This window comes from Barbus barbus (assembly GCF_936440315.1).
Source record: "Barbus barbus genome assembly, chromosome: 2".
NCBI lineage: Eukaryota > Metazoa > Chordata > Actinopteri > Cypriniformes > Cyprinidae > Barbus > Barbus barbus.
Genome location: NC_136730.1, coordinates 6,147,650 through 6,166,902, shown reverse-complemented (window position 1 = coordinate 6,166,902; position 19,253 = coordinate 6,147,650). Strand labels below are relative to the sequence as shown.

The 19,253-nt window shown below is 34.7% G+C and overlaps 2 protein-coding genes across 2 annotated transcripts in view; one reads left to right on the top strand and one right to left on the bottom strand.

Moving 5' to 3' along the window:
• Window positions 1-13,603, top strand: part of LOC306887972 (protein inturned-like) — a 29,001-nt gene extending 15,398 nt beyond the window's left edge. Inside the window, exons 9-16 of the mRNA XM_079446047.1 lie at window positions 58-111; window positions 1,261-1,323; window positions 4,768-4,986; window positions 6,451-6,990; window positions 8,921-9,015; window positions 10,583-10,772; window positions 11,762-11,901; window positions 12,216-13,603. Of these exons, the coding sequence (XP_079302173.1) occupies window positions 58-111; window positions 1,261-1,323; window positions 4,768-4,986; window positions 6,451-6,990; window positions 8,921-9,015; window positions 10,583-10,772; window positions 11,762-11,901; window positions 12,216-12,327 (1,413 nt within the window). The 3' untranslated portion in view covers window positions 12,328-13,603. The remainder of the gene's footprint in view (window positions 1-57; window positions 112-1,260; window positions 1,324-4,767; window positions 4,987-6,450; window positions 6,991-8,920; window positions 9,016-10,582; window positions 10,773-11,761; window positions 11,902-12,215) is intronic.
• LOC306887980 (INO80 complex subunit B-like) lies at window positions 13,604-19,090 on the bottom strand. Its single transcript, XM_079446058.1, has 5 exons — window positions 18,748-19,090; window positions 18,434-18,629; window positions 16,879-17,048; window positions 16,612-16,784; window positions 13,604-15,643 (listed from the first exon to the last, which is right to left on the bottom strand). The coding sequence occupies exons 1-5, from the start codon at window positions 18,788-18,790 to the stop codon at window positions 15,179-15,181; spliced, it is 1,047 nt and encodes a 348-aa protein (XP_079302184.1). The 5' UTR covers window positions 18,791-19,090; the 3' UTR covers window positions 13,604-15,178.
• Window positions 19,091-19,253: the final 163 nt, after the last annotated feature.

Sequence of the window (19,253 nt, the reverse complement as noted above, 5' to 3'; positions counted from 1 at the left end):
TAATATTAATAAATGGCATGCTCTCAGGTGTTCATTATTTTTTGGCTGTTTCTCAAGGTGGAAGTGGACACCGTGCTCTCAGACTTTGAGTCGTCGGATTTTGGTGACATGGTAAGATAAGAGTTATTGAGCTCAGATACCCTTTTTTTATTATCATAACTGCATAACTATAGGAAAACATTAAGGAATAAACTCAATCTATGATTTGACGATTGGATGTCAGGTTGTGTTTTGCAGAGATAGTGTTTTGCTTATTTTTAATAATTTAAAATTATTAAAAGATAGTTTTGGTACTTGATATTGAATTAAACTAAATATAAATATTTAATGAAATATTAGATGATAACATAAAAAATTTAAACAAATTATAATTATTGCCCTGAAATATTTATTTATTTAACTTAAAGCACTAAAATAAGTTACTGAAATAAAAACAAAAAAACCTAAATGAAAATTGACAAAAGCACATTTTAAAAAATCTTTAAAATAAAAATGGAAAATCGAAAATTAAAGCTAATTTAAAATGTTAATAAATAAATACATTAATAAATAATAATATAGATAATATTAAAAGCTACATTTTATATATTATAATTATAATAAATAATAACAATATAAATTACTATTTAAATTGTGTGTGTGTGTGAAATCCAATAGAAATTGCATATGAGCACAGAAAAATCACCAAAACTTAAACTAAAAAACTGTAATTAAAATGAAAACTGAAAATATATATAAAAAACTCTTAAATGCATTAATAGTATATAAATAATACTAAAATAACACTGATGTGGTGCACAAAATGGAAAAAACGGCTACATAATTTAAACCCAATTTGAATATCTTAGAGAGTAAAAAAATAATTTTTTTAAAAATACAGTTTGATGGACAGTATAATTTTGTGTGTATGTGTACAGAAAGTTCATTTTGGATGCTGGATACAGTCTTATTGTATTAGTCTGATATGGCTGATGGTTCAGTTACTGCCTGTCAGATTGTATTTGGATTATTCTGTAAAAACCGGATAGAAATACTTTTAAATACCCTTATAACAATTTCAACATGAAGGGCTTGGGTTTGTGGGACGGAAACGTTATAAACTGTTATTCTCATTATAAATGTACAGACCTAAGTGAAGTTATTATCTGTAACTAAATCTAAAACCAATAATACTATACCATAATAAACTACGATAGTATAGCAATGACAGTGAAGTAACACTGGTATGAAATAACCCTTCTCTGTTCTCTCATTGGTCAGTCTGAGGATTTCTATGGCATGAGGCGTCTGTACGTCATTTTGGGCTCCTGTCTGTTTTATAAGGTGAGTGATGACCCTCCTGAAGCCACATGTTATCATTCAGTGTGAATCAAGCAGCATCACAAATTGCTGTAGAAAGTGCTGCACGCCTGCTGTCAGTGAGTAATTAAAATTCAAACGTGCTTGTAAAGGAGTCTCATTCAGGTTTAATGGTTGAAACGAGTTTGACAGAAGGGCGACGTGTGAATGCAGCTGTCAGCTGAAGAGACTCTTTTAATTATGAATGATGATGTGAAGAGGATTGATTAAGCCTCCATCTGTTGCTCCTTAAAGGGATAGTTCACCCAAAAATTAAAACTGTCATCATTTACTCACCCTCAAGCGATTCCAAACCTTCATGAGTTTCTTTCAGTTGTTGAACACAGAAGAAGAGGTTCTGAAGAATATTGGTAACCAAACAGTTGACGGTAGCCATTGACTTTCATAACATTTTTTTTCCCCCATTTTAATGGCCACCACCATATCAATCGCTACCATCAACTGTTTGGTTACCAACATTCTTATATAATAAACTTACATAATTGCACTTTATAACTCGCAATTATGAATTTATATCTCTCAGTTCTGAGAAAAGAAGTCCGAAGTGTGAGATATAAACTTGCAATTGCAAGAAAAAAGTCAGAATTACGAGAAAAGAACTTGCAATTGTAAGAAAAAAGCCAAATTGCAAGACTAAAGTCAGAATTGTGAGATATAAACTTGCAATTACAAGAAAGAGTCAAAATTTCAAGAAACATGCCAGAATTACCAGATATAAACCCGCAGTTACGAGAAAAACATCAGAATTACGAGATATAAAGTAAAAAATTCAATTGCCAGAAAAAAGTCAGAATTGTGAGTAAAATGTCAGAATTGGGAGATATAAACTTGCAACTGCAAGAAAAAAGTCAATTGGGAGAAAAAAAGTCAGAATTGCGAGATATAAAGTTGCAATTGCAAGAAAAAAGTCAATTGGGAGAAAAAAAGTCAGAATTGCGAGATATAAAGTTGCAATTGAGAGAAAAAAATTCAGTTGCCGGAAAAAAGTCATAATTGCAAGAAAAGAAGTCAGAATTGTGAGATATAAAGTTGAAATTGCAAGAAAAAAGTCAATTGCGAGAAAAAAGTCAGAATTGTGAGATATAAAGTTGAAATTGCAAGAAAAAAGTCAGAATTGCGCGATATAAAGTTGCAATCGCAAGAAAAAAGTCAGAATTGCGCGATATAAAGTTGAAATTGCAAGAAAAAAGTCAGAATTGCGCGATATAAAGTTGAAATTGCAAGAAAAAAGTCGGAATTGCGAGATATAAAGTTGAAATTGCAAGAAAAAAGTCAGAATTGCGCGATATAAAGTTGAAATTGCAAGAAAAAAGTCGGAATTGCGAGATATAAAGTTGAAATTGCAAGAAAAAAGTCAGAATTGCGCGATATAAAGTTGAAATTGCAAGAAAAAAGTCAGAATTGCGCGATATAAAGTTGAAATTGCAAGAAAAAAGTCAATTGCGAGAAAAAAGTCAGAATTGTGAGATATAAAGTTGAAATTGCAAGAAAAAAGTCAATTGCGAGAAAAAAGTCAGAATTGTGAGATATAAAGTTGAAATTGCAAGAAAAAAGTCAGAATTGCGCGAAATAAAGTTGCAATCGCAAGAAAAAAGTCAGAATTGCGCGATATAAAGTTGAAATTGCAAGAAAAAAGTCAGAATTGCGCGATATAAAGTTGAAATTGCAAGAAAAAAGTCAGAATTGCGCGATATAAAGTTGAAATTGCAAGAAAAAAGTCGGAATTGCGAGATATAAAGTTGAAATTGCAAGAAAAAAGTCAGAATTGCGCGATATAAAGTTGAAATTGCAAGAAAAAAGTCAGAATTGCGCGATATAAAGTTGAAATTGCAAGAAAAAAGTCAATTGCGAGAAAAAAGTCAGAATTGTGAGATATAAAGTTGCAATTGAGAGAAAAAATTCAGTTGCCGGAAAAAAGTCATAATTGCAAGAAAAGAAGTCAGAATTGTGAGATATAAAGTTGCAATTGCAAGAAAAAAGTCAATTGGGAGAAAAAAAGTCAGAATTGTGAGATATAAAGTTGCAATTGCAAGAAAAAAGTCAATTGGGAGAAAAAAGTCAGAATTGCGAGATATAAAGTTGCAATTGCAACAAAAAGGTCAGAATTGCGCGATATAAAGTTGAAATTGCAAGAAAAAAGTCAGAATTGCGCGATATAAAGTTACAATTGAGAGAAAAAATTCAGTTGCCGGAAAAAAGTCATAATTGCAAGAAAAGAAGTCAGAATTGTGAGATATAAAGTTGCAATTGCAAGAAAAAAAGTCAGTTGCGAGAAAAAAGTCAGAATTGCGCGATATAAAGTTGAAATTGCAAGAAAAAAGTCAATTGCGAGAAAAAAGTCGGAATTGCGAGATATAAAGTTGAAATTGCAAGAAAAAAGTCAATTGCGAGAAAAAAGTCAGAATTGTGAGATATAAAGTTGAAATTGCAAGAAAAAAGTCAGAATTGCGCGATATAAAGTTGCAATCGCAAGAAAAAAGTCAGAATTGCGCGATATAAAGTTGAAATTGCAAGAAAAAAGTCAATTGCGAGAAAAAAGTCGGAATTGCGAGATATAAAGTTGAAATTGCAAGAAAAAAGTCAATTGCGAGAAAAAAGTCAGAATTGTGAGATATAAAGTTGAAATTGCAAGAAAAAAGTCAGAATTGCGCGATATAAAGTTGCAATCGCAAGAAAAAAGTCAGAATTGCGCGATATAAAGTTGAAATTGCAAGACAAAAGTCAGAATTGCGCGATATAAAGTTGAAATTGCAAGAAAAAAGTCAGAATTGTGCGATATAAAGTTGAAACTGCAAGAAAAAAGTCAATTGCGAGAAAAAAGTCGGAATTGCGAGATATAAAGTTGAAATTGCAAGAAAAAAGTCAATTGCGAGAAAAAAGTCAGAACTGTGAGATATAAAGTTGAAATTGCAAGAAAAAAAGTCAATTGCGAGATATAAAGTTGCAATTGAGAGAAAAAATTCAGTTGCCGGAAAAAAGTCAATTGCGAGAAAGTCATAATTGCGAGATATAAACTTGCAATTGCAGGAAAAGTGCAAAATTGTGAGATATTAAGTTACAATGGTGAGAAAAAGTAAATTGCAAAAAAATTGTTTTTTTTAGATCGCAATTCTGACTTTGACATGCAATTGCAACTTTATAGCACCTAATTCTGACTTTATAACTCGCAACTGAGAGGTTAAATCTCACAATTTTAAGACAAAAAGTCGGAATCTTGATATGTAAACTCGCAATTGTGAGAAAATAAGTCAGAATTGTGAGATAAAAAGTCATAATTACCTGTTTTATTTTTTATTCATTGGCTGAAATGGGCTTCTCTAGTTAGCAGTGTTTATTTTCTGTCACGCTCATTTTTCCACTACTGAAGGTCAGGAACACAGATCTGTTATTTGTCTGTTTGTCTGGCAGGGATATCTGATAGCGAACCACCTGCCTAAAGAAGACCTTCTGGACGTGTGTTTGTACTGTCAGCATTACTGTCTGCTGCCGCTGGCGTCGGAGCAGCGCGTGGGGCAGCTGGTGGTGTGGAGGGAGGTGTTTCCACAGCGGAGAACACAAACCAGCACCGCATCACTTCCTGGATACTGCGAACCACACGGACGACACTTCCTGCTCATAGTGGGCCTGGTGAGAGATACTGTTCTTTTGACCTTTCTATTCATCAAAGAAACATTAAATAAAATGTATCACAGTTTCCACAAAGTATGAAGTATAATCAGAAATGTTTCCTGAGCAGTAAAACAGCATATTAGAATGATTTCTGAAGGATCATGTGACACTGAAGACTGGAGTAATGATGCTGAAAATTCAGCTTTGATCACAGAAATAAATTACATTTTAAATATATATTCACATAGAAAACAGTTCTTTTAACATGTAATAATTTTTCACAATATTACTGTTTTAACTGTATTTTTACTAAATCCAAACAGCTAATAAAAACACCACAATAATCCACAAGTAATCCACACCACTCCAGTCCATCAGTTAACGTCTTATAAAGTGAAAAGCTGCATGTTTATAAGAAACAAATCCATCATTAAGACTTTTGTAACTTCAAACCATTACTTCTGGCTAAAGTACCACACTGTTAAAAAAAAAAAGGAAAAAGGTTGGGCAAACTTAAAAGTTTAAGGCAACCAGCTTCAGCAGATTTTTGAGTTTTCTCAACTTATTTTTTAGGAAATTTCTCAACATTTTGTTGTATAAACTTACAAGAAGAAGTTGAGAACTCAAAAATCTGTTGAAGCTGGTTGCCTTAAACTTTTAAGTTTGCCCAACTGTTTTTCTTTTAACAGTGTGCAGTCCATAAACACTTCCTCCAGTGGAAAAGCCCATCTCATCTGAATTAGGAGAGAAATATGATAAGATCAAGCACCGTTTACAAGTGAAAGCAGTCCAAAACAGTATTATATTATATTATATTATATGTGACCCTGGAGCACAAAACCAGTCTTAAGTCGCTGGGGTATATTTGTAGCAATAGCCAAAAATACATTGTATAGGTCAAAATTATATATTTTTCTCTTTCTTTTATGCCAAAAATCATTAGGATATTAAGTAAAGATCATGTTCCATGAAGATATTTTGTAAATTTCCTACCATAAATATATCAAAACTAACTTTAGATTAGTAATATGCATTGCTAAGAACCTTAAAGGCGATTTTCTCAATATTTAGATTTTGTGCACCCTTGATTCCAGATTTTCAATAGTTGTATATCGGCCAAAATATTGTCCTAACAAACCATACAGCAATGAAAAGATTATTTATTCAGCTTTCAGATGTATAAATCTCAATTTCAAAAAATGTACCCTTATGACTAGCTTATATTCACATATTACACATTATACTATGGATTATGGACTTGTATTTTGGCTAGAAGCGACAAGTTAAAACATCTTAATGATGGATTTGTTTCTTACAAACACAAGGCTTTTACTTCACAAGATGTTAATTGATGGACTGGAGTTGTGTGGATTACTTGTAGATTAATATGGTTTGTGCTCAGTAATTGAACATTGAATTATTGAGGATATAATGCACACCCAATGTGCTACACTGTTTTTTTTTTCATACTGATGTTTCCAGAGGCACTTCATGCAGTGTGTGTTGCTGGAGGCCGGTGGTTGTGCTTCGCCTGCTCTGGGATCTCCTGGTCCCGACTGCGTCTATGTGGATCAGGTCAAAGCCACACTTCTTCAGCTGGAGAGTCTGGACGCCGCCATAGAGGAGCGTCTCTCGGCTCCGCCCACTCCCTGTCTCTCCTGCGCCGATTGGTTCCTTCCTGCCGGTGGGCGGGACCGACAAGACGGCATCGGCAGCTCTCCGATCCTCAGCCGCCTGACGGCAGCCATCAAACCCCCGTCGCCGGGTGGGATGGGGCGGAGTCTGTTCGGGGAGGCGGGGTCAGGGTCATCGAGTCTGAGAGGACGGAGGCCGAGTCCACAGAGGAGTCTGTCTGACAGCGGCAGCGAGGGTCACACCGATGGGACGCCGTCTTTCACATGGGGTCTGAGTCCTCATGCCACACCGGACGCTGTGCGCCGGACACCCTCTAGTGGCACACGCAGAGACTCCCTCGGCTCGGGAGGGTCAGACGGCAGCCTGGGCAGCGCAGGATTTTTCAAGGTGTTTCTCTTATATTAATCATAGATCATATCATGCTGTTTCACTAGTTGCACATTTTACAGATGTCAGTCTCACAAAACATAAAAAAAAACCTGAAATCATCCTGAAATCGAACAAATAAAAGAATAAATTACATCATGCATTAATAAAACGAATCACTTCCTGAAATTCCTGACTACAGTAATGCAGAAATATATTTACATTATATTATTTATAGTATATATTAGAGTTAATTTTTCAAATTGTAATGTTAAGTTAAATTGTGGGAATATTTCATGGATGTGTTTATTGTACTGAAATTAATTTATGCAGATTTTGTAAATGTATGTATTTATGCAGATATTATTCATGGTATATATTTGACTATATTATTTAAATTATACATATGATTTCACTTCACTGTTGAAGTTCAATAGTAGGAATATTTCATGCTAGTTTTTATTGCACAATGTATGTGCAATAAAAATATTTTTAAATATATGTATTTATGCAGATTTTTATAGCATATGTGACCCTGGAGCACAAAAGCAGTTATAAGTAGCACAGGTATATTTGTAGCAATAGCCTAAAATACACTGTATGGATTAAAATTATCGATTTTTCTTTTATGCCAAAAATCATTAGGACATTAAGTAACGATCATGTTCAGTGAAGATATTCAAACCATACATCAATGGAAAGATTGTTTATTCAGCTATCATATGATGTATACATCTCAATTGTGAAAAATTGGCCCTTATGACTGGTTTTGTGGTCCAGGGTCACATATATTATAGCCTATATTATTTCAATTCTAAAGTTAATTTTACTTAAGTTCAGTTGTAGGAATATTTCATAGTTGTATATTTATCATACTGAAAATTAAGTAATTCAGATAAAGTAGATTAATTCATGCAGATCTTATAAATATATATTATGAAGATTGTTATATATTATTTAAATCTGAAAGTTATTTTATTTATATAAAGAGAGAGAGAGTTTGATCTTGATTTATCATGTTTCTTCGTTAATATTTTATCATATACCCTATACTTACTGATACTTTTATGATTCTTTGAATTATTTTATTACCAATTTACAAACAAGTCAAAATAATGAAATTAAATTACTATATTTAAACGTTTAAATTGGTTTTAATGAATTAAATACAATAAAAGCATGAATTATTTGATATATTGATGTATATTTGATGTGAGTAGGTTTGTGTAGTATAACAATATATTTAAATTAAAGGTGAATTCTGTGATTCCTGCCCCGCTAGCATCACCAAACTGAATAGCGATAGAATTCAAATGCTCAGTTTGTCTTTCTTTGCTCCAACTAAAGTTTGACTTTCAGGTCAGAAAACTGGCTCAGTTTCTATAGAAAGTACTGACATGAAACTCTAGCTTTGTACTTTCCCATAACAACTTGCAGAGAAAGAGAAGTGACATCCTAGTAATATACATTGATTTTTCCAGTAGTGAGACATCAGAGCGTATATATCAGCGCTGCATATGAGTTATGATCCGGCCGTCTGTTACTGAGCACATCCTCTGCCAGAACGCCCTCTCCTCTCATATAGCAGCATCAGGAACAGCCGTTATAAATCACGTCCGTCTGAGTTATCCGACGGCCTAGATGAACCTTTCAGGCTCTTAAATTCTCATAGAGAGAGACAAGCTTGAGCAAATGCATGGAAACTAGCTTTCATCACATGTAGGTCAGAGCAGCAGACAGTAGCGGCGCTTGTTAGATGAAGAGCGCAACAGACCGAGCACATTTATACAACCGTTGTTTTGCTTTTGTATTTATTTTTGAAGTTTAGGCTTTTTTAGGCATTCTAGATTTAAGTGCACTTTAATAACAATACATCCTCTACAATAATATGATGTATAGTCCAGCTCAAAATGTAATTCAGTGTTTATGTGAGTTTTGTGTTTTCTGTCAGATTCCCAGGTTAAAGCATCCTAACCCTTTCTATTTGGGCTCGTTGAGGAAGAGTCTGACTGACAGAGAGACTGAGGAGATGCACAACGTTCTCAAGTGAGTTCATCTAGTTTGACCACATCTTATAGTACTTTTATTATGGTTTTGTCATGAAGTTTTTTTGTTTTTAATGGAAGAAAAATGTCTGGGTGGATTTCAATCAGATTCCAAAAATTATATATTTGTAATAAGATTAAATGGCATTTTGAAATCCATGTAATCAGACTAGATACGTTTTTATTGATTACATGATTACGTACTATTCACACAATAGCAACATATTATTCATAATTTATTGATTCTCTCCAATTCCTCTTTCTCATCTTTGACATTTCCATTTCTAATATAGCCTGCCACTTTATATATACTCAGAAAGTCCAGTTTTGTGGACATTCACACAGAGACCTGTCATTAGTCAGGTGTCTACACAGCATTTGATCACTGGATTTACAAAAATCATTTTAGGTTTCAAAAGTTTCAACATTGCATCGACTACTGATGAACACGTTACTTTTTATTTATGTATTACTTTGTCTTTGGAAGGCTTTTTTCTTTCAAGCACAGTAAAATTCATAAATTCTTAGTTACATGTAGTGCATGGATTCTCATACTTTTGTCATCTGAACCTTTCACCTAATGTATTTACTTGAAGTAGCCCTGATATAAAAAAAATAAATAATGAAGTATTATATTTGCATGTTCTTGGTTCTCTGGCATTGGTTAATGTTAACATGACATGCAGGTAAAAAAAAATTTTATTTAATAAGTGTTTTATTTTGATTTATGTTCTTTTAAAGTGATTTATTTTAATTTGACAGTTTTATGATTTAATTATCAGCTTTTCATTAAACACACAAACCCCCTGCAGTTCCTTCACAAACACCAGTCTGGGAAACCTTGACGTAATATAATATTTAATGCACTGTAATTACAACGAGTGAAATCTATTTTTATATCAATATGGTACGAGATTATCAGTGTGATAAACAAGTGTAACGTTAAAAATCTGAAAGTAATCTTATATTGTGTAATGTAATGGATTACGTTATTAACTACAGTTTTTGTCATGCATTTTGGAATCAGTAACAGACCACAGTTTGTGAGTAATCTACCCAGCTCTGGTTGTACAGGTGTACCTTAAGTCACTTAAAAGGGGTCATATGACGTTGCTAAAAAGAACTTTATTTTGTGTATTTGGTGTAATGCAATATGTGGTTCGAGGTTCAAAAAACACATTATTTTCCACATACTGTACATTTTTGTTGCTCCTCTATGCTCCGCCTTTCTGAAACGTGACGATTTTTACTAGGGCTGGACCAGAATATTCGATTATTCGTTCGGTGGGTTGGCATTCGATTTTCAATTTTGAGATTCGAATATTCTTTTTTTTTTTTTTTCTGCGAAACGGTTCTTATTTGCGCTTGAATATGAATCGCCCATCTTATCTATGCACAAACAGCTTGTAACACTCCAAAGAGAAAGGAAATCATTAAATCGCATCATATGACCCCTTTAAATAACAAAATATCTGCTTACTCCTCAAGAACAGAATGAGTGGTTTGACGTCACGTCATGGGAATGCTGTTCAGGCAATCACAGTTGTGTGTGTGTGTGTGTGTGACAGGCTGACGGCGGGTGCTGAGAACACACTGTTCCATTACGTGCTGATGGAGACGGTGCAGGGCATCTTCATCGCTCCCACACACAGAGAAATGAATCATCTGAGCGGCTCCATCCACCCACAGCTCATCCAGAACTTCTACCACTGCTGTCTGTCCATACGCCAGGCCTTCCAGCAGAGCCCCCCCTCACGAGTAACACACCTCACACACCCATACACACAATACAGCTGTAGCAGATCAGACTATTAGACTTATTTCTGAAGGATCATGTGACACTGAAGACTGGAGTAATGACGCTCAAAATTCAGCTGGGCATCACAGTAATAAATTACATTTTACAATATATTCACATAGAAAACAGTTATTTTAAATTGTAATAATATTTTACAGACTGTATTTTTGATCAAATAATTAGAGTCTAGGTGAGCATAAGAGACGATAAAATTGAACAGCAGTGCATCTCATTCTATAAATAATTTAAAATGAGTATTTTTTTTCATTTAAATTGTAAAATTTGTATTTAAAATTGTACTTGATTTTTAAACCTTAATTTAAATTTGAAGTATGTCTATTTATTTGTCAATTAAACAGACAACATTTGATGAATAAATTGATTATTGATCACTTTTACAGTATTTACGTCATTTTAACGGTTTATACTTATTTCATTCAGTTCATTTGTAGTTTTCGTTGATGTTTTTAATTTTGTCAGCTTAATTACAATTACTGAGAATAATTTGTAATAGTTATCTATTCCTGTAGCTTCTCTAATCTTTTTGTATTCTGTCTATTTGTTTTCTTTTTATTTATTATACAATTAACAAAAGCAAAAAAGGCCTCTAACACTAGCTTGCTCTATTCTTTTTCTATTCTATCTGTTTTCTTTTTATTTATTATATAATAAAAAACCTTGCTATGTGTACTGCGTTAAACTAACGGAGACTTGTTATAGCACTTGTGTATCATTGCTCTTTAGTTGATTTTGATTGCTTCCGTTGTCCTCATTTGTAAGTCGCGTTGGATAAAAGCGTCTGCTAAAAGACTAAATGTAAATGAATTCCAGCAAGTCTATTAAACAGTGTTTTAAGTTATTAACAAGTTACTAGCTCTAGGTATCATTTCTCTGCTATAGTGATATTGGCATGGTTTGGTCACCTCATGCATGTGTAAATGTGTTGTAGGACCGCAGAGGGTCGGAGCGGCCGCAGAGCACTCGAGGTTTGGGTCCAGTCAAAGAACATGGAGTTTTGTTTCAGTGCAAACCGGAGAACTGGACCGATCAGAAGAAACCAGCGCCCACCATGACCTACTGGGTTATAGGGTACGTGTTCTGCCGCCTTATCCGCTGTGATTGACAGCTGTTCTTACAGTTTGGAGCTCAAAAAATCCCCATCTTTCATGTCTGTAACTCACATCACGTGTTCACATTCACTTTTTTCCATTACGGACTGCATTACAATGCCAATCCAAACGCTCTGTAGTGAAACGTCCTCCCATCATGCACCTGTCTGTAAATGCAAAGCATAAAAAATTAGCTTAGATATTAGCTTGAGACGCTGACATGCACACAGCAGGAAAACATCAAAAGTGTCATGTTTTCCACCTCTGATTTGCAATCTCTTGTCTGCGTTCCAGGCGAATGCTTCTCGAACCGGTTCCTCAAGAGTTTTACGTGTGCTTCCATGACTCCGTGCCTGAAGTTCCTGTGGAAATGGCCTTCCGGCTGTCGTTCGGCTTGGCCGTGTAGCACTGTAACACCAGCACAGCGTCAGACAGCACAGTCTGCTCTACAACAAGCTTTTTTAGGAGGTAAATCCATTATAGATGTGGACAGAAAACTACTGGTTCATGTTTATAGGAGAAGAACAGCCAAAAATGAAAATTCGTTGAAGATGTCCTCGCCTTCGGGTCATCCAAGATGTAGATGCGTTTGTTTCTTCATCAGATTTGGACAAATGTAGCATTGCATCACTTGCTCAGCAATGGATGCTCTGCAGTGAATGGGTGCCGTCAGAATGAGAGTCCAAACAGCTGAGAAAAACATCACAATAATCCACACCACTCCAGTCCATCAGTTAATGTCTTTAAGTGACAAGCTGCGTGCTTGTAAGAAACAAATCCATCATTAAGACATTTTAACCATACTTTTCTGCCGAAATGCGAGTCCATAATCCATAATAACGCTTCCTCTAGTCCAGTGAAAAAGTTGTCTGGTCTGAATCAGGAGAGAAATATGCACAGGTCAAGCACTGTTTGAAAGCACAAGTGAAAACGGTCCAAAACAGATCTAAACAAATATGTGTATTAAGTATTATTATGGATTATGGACTCGTATTTTGGCCAGAAGCATCAGTTTAAAGTTAATAACATCTTGATGATGAATTTGTTTCTTATAAACACGCAGTTTTCACATAAAGACATTAACTGATGGACTGGAGTGGTGTGGATTGTGATGTTTTTCTCAGCTGTTTGGACTCTCATTCTGACGGCACCCATTCACTGCAGAGCATCCATTGCTGAGCAAGTGATGCAATGCTACATTTCTCCAAATCTGATGAAGAAACAAACTCATCTACATCTTGGGTGACCTGAGGGTTTAATTTTTGGTTTAAGCATAGCAACGACTATCCTTGTTTTAATCACATGTTGTTGTGGGTTTTTTTGCACAGTGGAAGTTCAAAACAGGCAGCAACGTCTGTAGCAATAAACTAATGAACCAGTCTGATGAATCGGACAATAAAATGCATTGAAATGTTAAAAAACAACTTTAATACCTCAAACTATGCTGGATTTCTTCAACGAGCACAAGCTACAGGCTTATGAACATGATCATGAAATGATGTTTTCACTTGACTTTTCCTTGCTGGATCAAGTAAAATGATGTTTTCTAAGCAGCTTTTATGACCAAAGCCTTAACAACACTTGAAGGTGTGGAACTCCCATGTTCCTCTAAGTTAAAACTTTGTAATGCATTGTTCTTCCAAAAAATGTGCATCATTTATCAAATAAATGAAAGCAGATTTACTTAAGCTGTTCTTTATTTCAGTCTCTTTACAAAAATAAGGCTGCGCTCTTAGTTTCAGAAATGACTTTGTTACATAATTAAACAAGAACGAACATGTTATAAAACTTTTTTTTATTCAAATTCAATGCAATAATGTTTCTACAGAATCATTTAGAGAAATATATTCAATTCAAAGTGGTTTTATTAACCGTTTACACAGAAATTCATTTATGATTCATGAATTCCTTTGTAAATAATTTGCAATTCTTAATTGTCACGATGAATTGAATTAAAAAATAATTTTGAATAACACTTTATAGTAAGTTAAATTTGTTAATGTATTAGATATAAATGACCAATGAACTATACTTATACAGTATTTATTCATTTCTACATATGCTAATACATGTTAAACAAGTCAAGATGTATAAATTAACAATGTATTATGATCAAACTAACAATGAATGAACAATATACAACATTATATTTATAAATTAACATTAACCTTGCTGTAAAAAGTTCATAAAACCTAATGAATTAACTAATGTTAAGAAATTGAACCTTCCTATAAAGTGTTACTTTAATGAATTTGGTTTAGTTTCAGTTTAGAATTATGCTTTATGTGGCTTCAAATGCATGAAATAAATACAAGATTTACATGAGGTGTTGTTTATTTCAGACTTCTCACAATGGTAGTGAGCTTCATTCATTAAACACAAGCAGAATGAATGTGTTATAAAACATTATTACACATAAATTTTAACAGAATGATTTATATTTGCCATTATGTTGTTACTCTCAGTTCAAAGGAATTTTTTTGAACAGAAATATATTCTCATGATTCTTCATGATGATGATTTGTAAGTAAATGTCACATTGAATTGAATTTGGGCAACACTTTACAATAAGTTCAATTTGTTAACATTAGCTATCATAAACTAATAATTAAAATACTATAAAGCATTTATTAATTTAGCTTAATGTAATTTCTACAAATGCTAATACACTTCAAATGGGTCAGGTTGTATAAATTAATTAGTCGGTGTGTTATGAATGAACAAACAATGAATTAACAACACACACACACACACACACACATATGAAGAGTTCAGATGCAAAAGCCTGTAAGTGCCGTCTGAAAATTTCTTCTAAAACTAGCATTTTTCTCAGGCTCCTTTGTTTATGTTCAGTTAATGAAAACAATCAATTCATTGCCTTTAAAGTGAAATTACTGAACCTACACATAGAAGTGTGATAAAAAAATACTAATTTTTGAAGCGCATTTCAAACGCCACTCAGAGGCTTTTGCATCTGAATTCATGTATGTGTGCATATAATATTTATACATTTACATTAAATTAGATTAATAATTGCAGTACAATTTGTTCATTGTTATTTTAGAAAACCTAATATTACCAAATTGAACCGTACCGTATAGTGTTACTGCTTGTGTTTCATGAATTGCACTTTGAATGCAAAATAAATAAACTTCAGCATGATTTTACACTGATTAATCAAAGAATTTTGTATCTGCTGTTGAACATAATTGCATGGATCTACTATTTGTAAACGCACACCGCTAACAGACGGTGCCTTAAGCGACTTCCTGCACCAGCGTCAGGTTCTTCCTGTAGCACTCCAGACTGCAGAGCGGCGTCCCGGTCCTGGAGCAGGAGTATTTCTTCAGGTTGGAGCATCCGGACACGCCGCAGCTCATGGGCGCGGGAGGAGACTCTGGCAGGGCAGCGGGCTTCGGGACAGGGACCCCGGCGGGGTACGAGACTGTAGCGCCCTGAGTGTTACTGCTGTACCTCACCATGGGCAGCTGCGCCTGCTTGGACTTGCGCTCCCTCATGCTCTTGATCTTGGCCTTGCTGGTCTTGGTCAGTCTCTCGATGGTCTGGTTCTTGTTCTCCTCCGCTTTCTTGGCAGCCTGCAGGCGTCTTTTGCGGGCGCGCTCCTCGCGTTTCTGCATCATCTCGGCCGTCAGCTCCTTCTCTTTGTATCCCATGGGCAGCTCCAGTAACGGCTGGCTCTGATGCTTATGTAGGAGCGCTTTCTGTTCAGACCGAGGAGAAACTTTTATAAGGTACCTTAAATGCTTCAGTTAAAGTCACCAGTCAACAACTATTCATTTAAAATTTTGTGTGACACATAGTACTGTTCACGTCTCTAATTATCACAGAGGCTGCATTTATTTAATAAATAAATATGGGAAATGCTATAAAATTGTGGAATATTATTGGAATTTAAAATAGCTGTTTTCTATGTGAATATATTGTAAAATATTATTTATTTCTGTGATCAAAGCTGAATTTTCAGCATCGTTACACCAGTCTTCAGTGTCACATGATCCTTCAGAAATCATTCTAATATACTGATTTGCTGCTCAAGAAACATTTCTGATTATTATCAATGCTGAAGTCACTTGTGCGGATTCATATTTTTGTGAAAACTGAGATACATTTTATTTCAGGATCCTTTGATGAATAGAAAGTTAAAGAACAACATTTATTTAAAATAGAAATGTCTTGTAACGTATAAATTTACGGTCACTCTTGATAATTATAATAGTATGAATTTATTTTTAAATAAAAAAAAATTACAGCAAACTTTGAATCTTCATGCTATTCAATATTATTGACATATTACTATAGTTTTAATTAACATTTTGAATTAGCTTTTATTTGTATACATTGTTTTCATTTTAATTTAAGTTAGATTTTTAGTAATTATGTTTGTTAATGTTATTACTTTTATTTTAAATATTACTATTTAGGTTTCATTTCTTTTATTTCAGTTTTGGTTTTACATTTTTTCCAGTTAGTAATTTTAGTGCTTCAAAATTAAACTAGGTGAAAATTAGAAAGAACAATAACTGAAAAGTATTATTTCCCCTTTTAGTTAACAATAATAACCCTGTCAGGTTAAGGTAAGGTTTGTGCATCTTCACAACACTGTCTCCATTTATAGTTTTTGTTTACTGTAGGTTGAATGAGCGTTGATTGTGTGTGTTTTATAAGACACCTGTCTGGCCGTGAGCAGAGACTCGTCGATCTCTTTCTTCAGCTCTCCGTTATCATCCAGCTCTCCTCTCTCCAGCGCGTCCAGCCATCGCTCCTCCTCATCCATCGGGCCGACCAGCAGCGAATCTGTGTTCATGTCCGGCACAGGAGACGGGTCCAGGTTACTGTCTTCATCTGGTATTACCAACAAAAACACACTCATGCACATTAACACTGGCTGCCAGTCACTGAAATAATAAAAGTGACTGATTTAAAACGGTTGAGTCACCCAGCCAGGCTCTGTACTGCTCTATAGGTACTCCCTCTGACGGCACGTCGTCATCAGAGTCCTCATCATCCTCCTCATTGTCCTCATCTTCATCATTGTCATCGTCACTCTCTACGTTCAGAGGCGACACGGAGCGCAGAGAGTCCGGGATCACTGTGAATGTGGGCACACTGAAATAAGAACAACATTCAGTAAACACTTTATTAAAGGTGACTCACATTACACTCCTAACAGACACCACTTTACACATGAATCGGCTCATGCTGGGTCTGAACATACAAATGTTGGATCTGTATGCCTTACAAATAATTCACCCCAAAATAAACACGGTCATCATTTACTTGCCAATTTTGCTCTGAACTGTAATTTTGATATTTTTATCAAATATAGATATAGCCCTGTTTTGCTTTTTGTTAATTGTAGAATAAATAAAAAGCTAGTTAGGTTTTTTGTAAGAAAACAAGCTGTTAGTAAATGAATAGAGTGCAAGTCTAAAAGGGACATTTTTTTTTTTTTTATGGGTGATCTATTGATTTAACACTCAAATAAACCAATATAAAGAGCATGGGATATATTTATAGCAATAGCCAAAAATGCATCGTATGGGTCAAAATGATTGATTTTTCTTTTATGCCAAAAATCATTAGGATATTAAGTAAAGATCATGTTCCATGAAGATATTTAGTGAATTTCTTACCGTAAATATATCAAAACCTAATTTTTGATTAGTAATATGCATTGCTAAGAACTTAATTTGGACAACTTTAAAGGTGATTTTCTTAATATTTAGATTTTTTTGCACCCTCAGATTCCAGATTTTTAAATAGTTGCATCTCGGCCAAATATTGTCCGATCCCAACAAACCATACATCAATGAAAAGATTATTTATTCAGCTTTCGGATGATGCATGACTCTCAATTTCGGAAAATTGACATTGAAGGCTGGTTTTGTGGTCCAGGGTCACATATGCATTCATTTTTACATTATTGTCTACAGTATTAGGGATAAACGGTTCCTGATGGTTTCACACCAAATTTTTCACCTTAATTCTTAATTATTTTGCAGTTACCCTGTGTCTTTTCCTCTCCACCTGTTTTTTTGCTGACCCAATGAGCATTTTACTGTCCAATGGTCATGTCTTAACTTTGCAAATTCTATTATTGCATCCTTCTCATGGGAATTTAATAATGTTTGAGTTAAATCTCTTTTTTGGGGCTCATTTTATCTGTAAAAGAAAACCTGCTTAATAATTCTGCACCCCCTGAATATAAGGAGTTTTTCACTTCCAGCCTTCATGGACAATTATATCTCATTTATAAATGATTAAATACAAAATCAATAGTAGTTATTAAGAATGATGTGGTTTGAGCGCAACAGGTTTTTTCGGCTAAATTTGATCATTTATAGGCTCTAGAACTTCAAAAATGTGTATTTTTTCTTCTCCATGAAGTCTAACCATCATCTGGAATCGATTCCCGAAAAGATCAATACAAACAGCTCTTGTTTAGAAATCTCAGTCTCATTTATTGCTGAAAAACAGGTACACTGACTGACCTCTTGGTGCCCAGAGTCTGTCCTCCGAGCTTGATCTTGAGCTTGAGTTGAGGAGGTTTCAGCAGCAGCAGCATCCCTGAGTCTGACTCCAGCGCCTCGGAGGAGAAACTGTGGCCATCATCGCGATGGTGCTTCTTCTTGTGCTTCTTGTGCTTTTTGTGTTTCTTCTTGTGCACGCTGTAATCATCCCCGCTTCCTACAGAACAAACACCAACAACCACACATAGCTAATGAGAAAAAACCAGGGAAGAAATGAACGCAAAGTCATGGTCATTGCAGTACCGTGAATGTTTTTATTACTCAAAAAGACTTACCAGCGAGGAACCTGGGGTGAATCATGTCTTTCCGTTTCCCCATGGACACGCAAATGAGTCTGGCCTTAATTAATCACCACAATAATAATGCAGAATCACATTTTCTCCAACTGCAGACCAGATCAATGAACGCAAACGTGCTAGTTCATGTGCAACCCGCCCGTTAACTGAATAAAAGCGTTCTGTTAATAAACTAAACCTGTGAAAGAATAATACCTTCGGTATTAAAACAAAATATCAAATATGACACGCTAGTAATACAGCCAAGCCTCCCGTAAATGTTTCTAATTTTCTCCCTTAGCTTTCTAGCACTGTTTACAAATGCGCTTCCTCGCGGCAAAGCATTGTGGGTAATGTAGTTCTTGTAGGCTTGGTTTTCTTTTGCATCTCTAGTACGCATCTGTAATTAATAAACGTAATCGAATGCGCTTTCAGCGAATATAAATCTCCAGAAAGAATGAATAGTGAATATAGTTAAATGTAGGATTCGCTTTCTGCACCGGAAA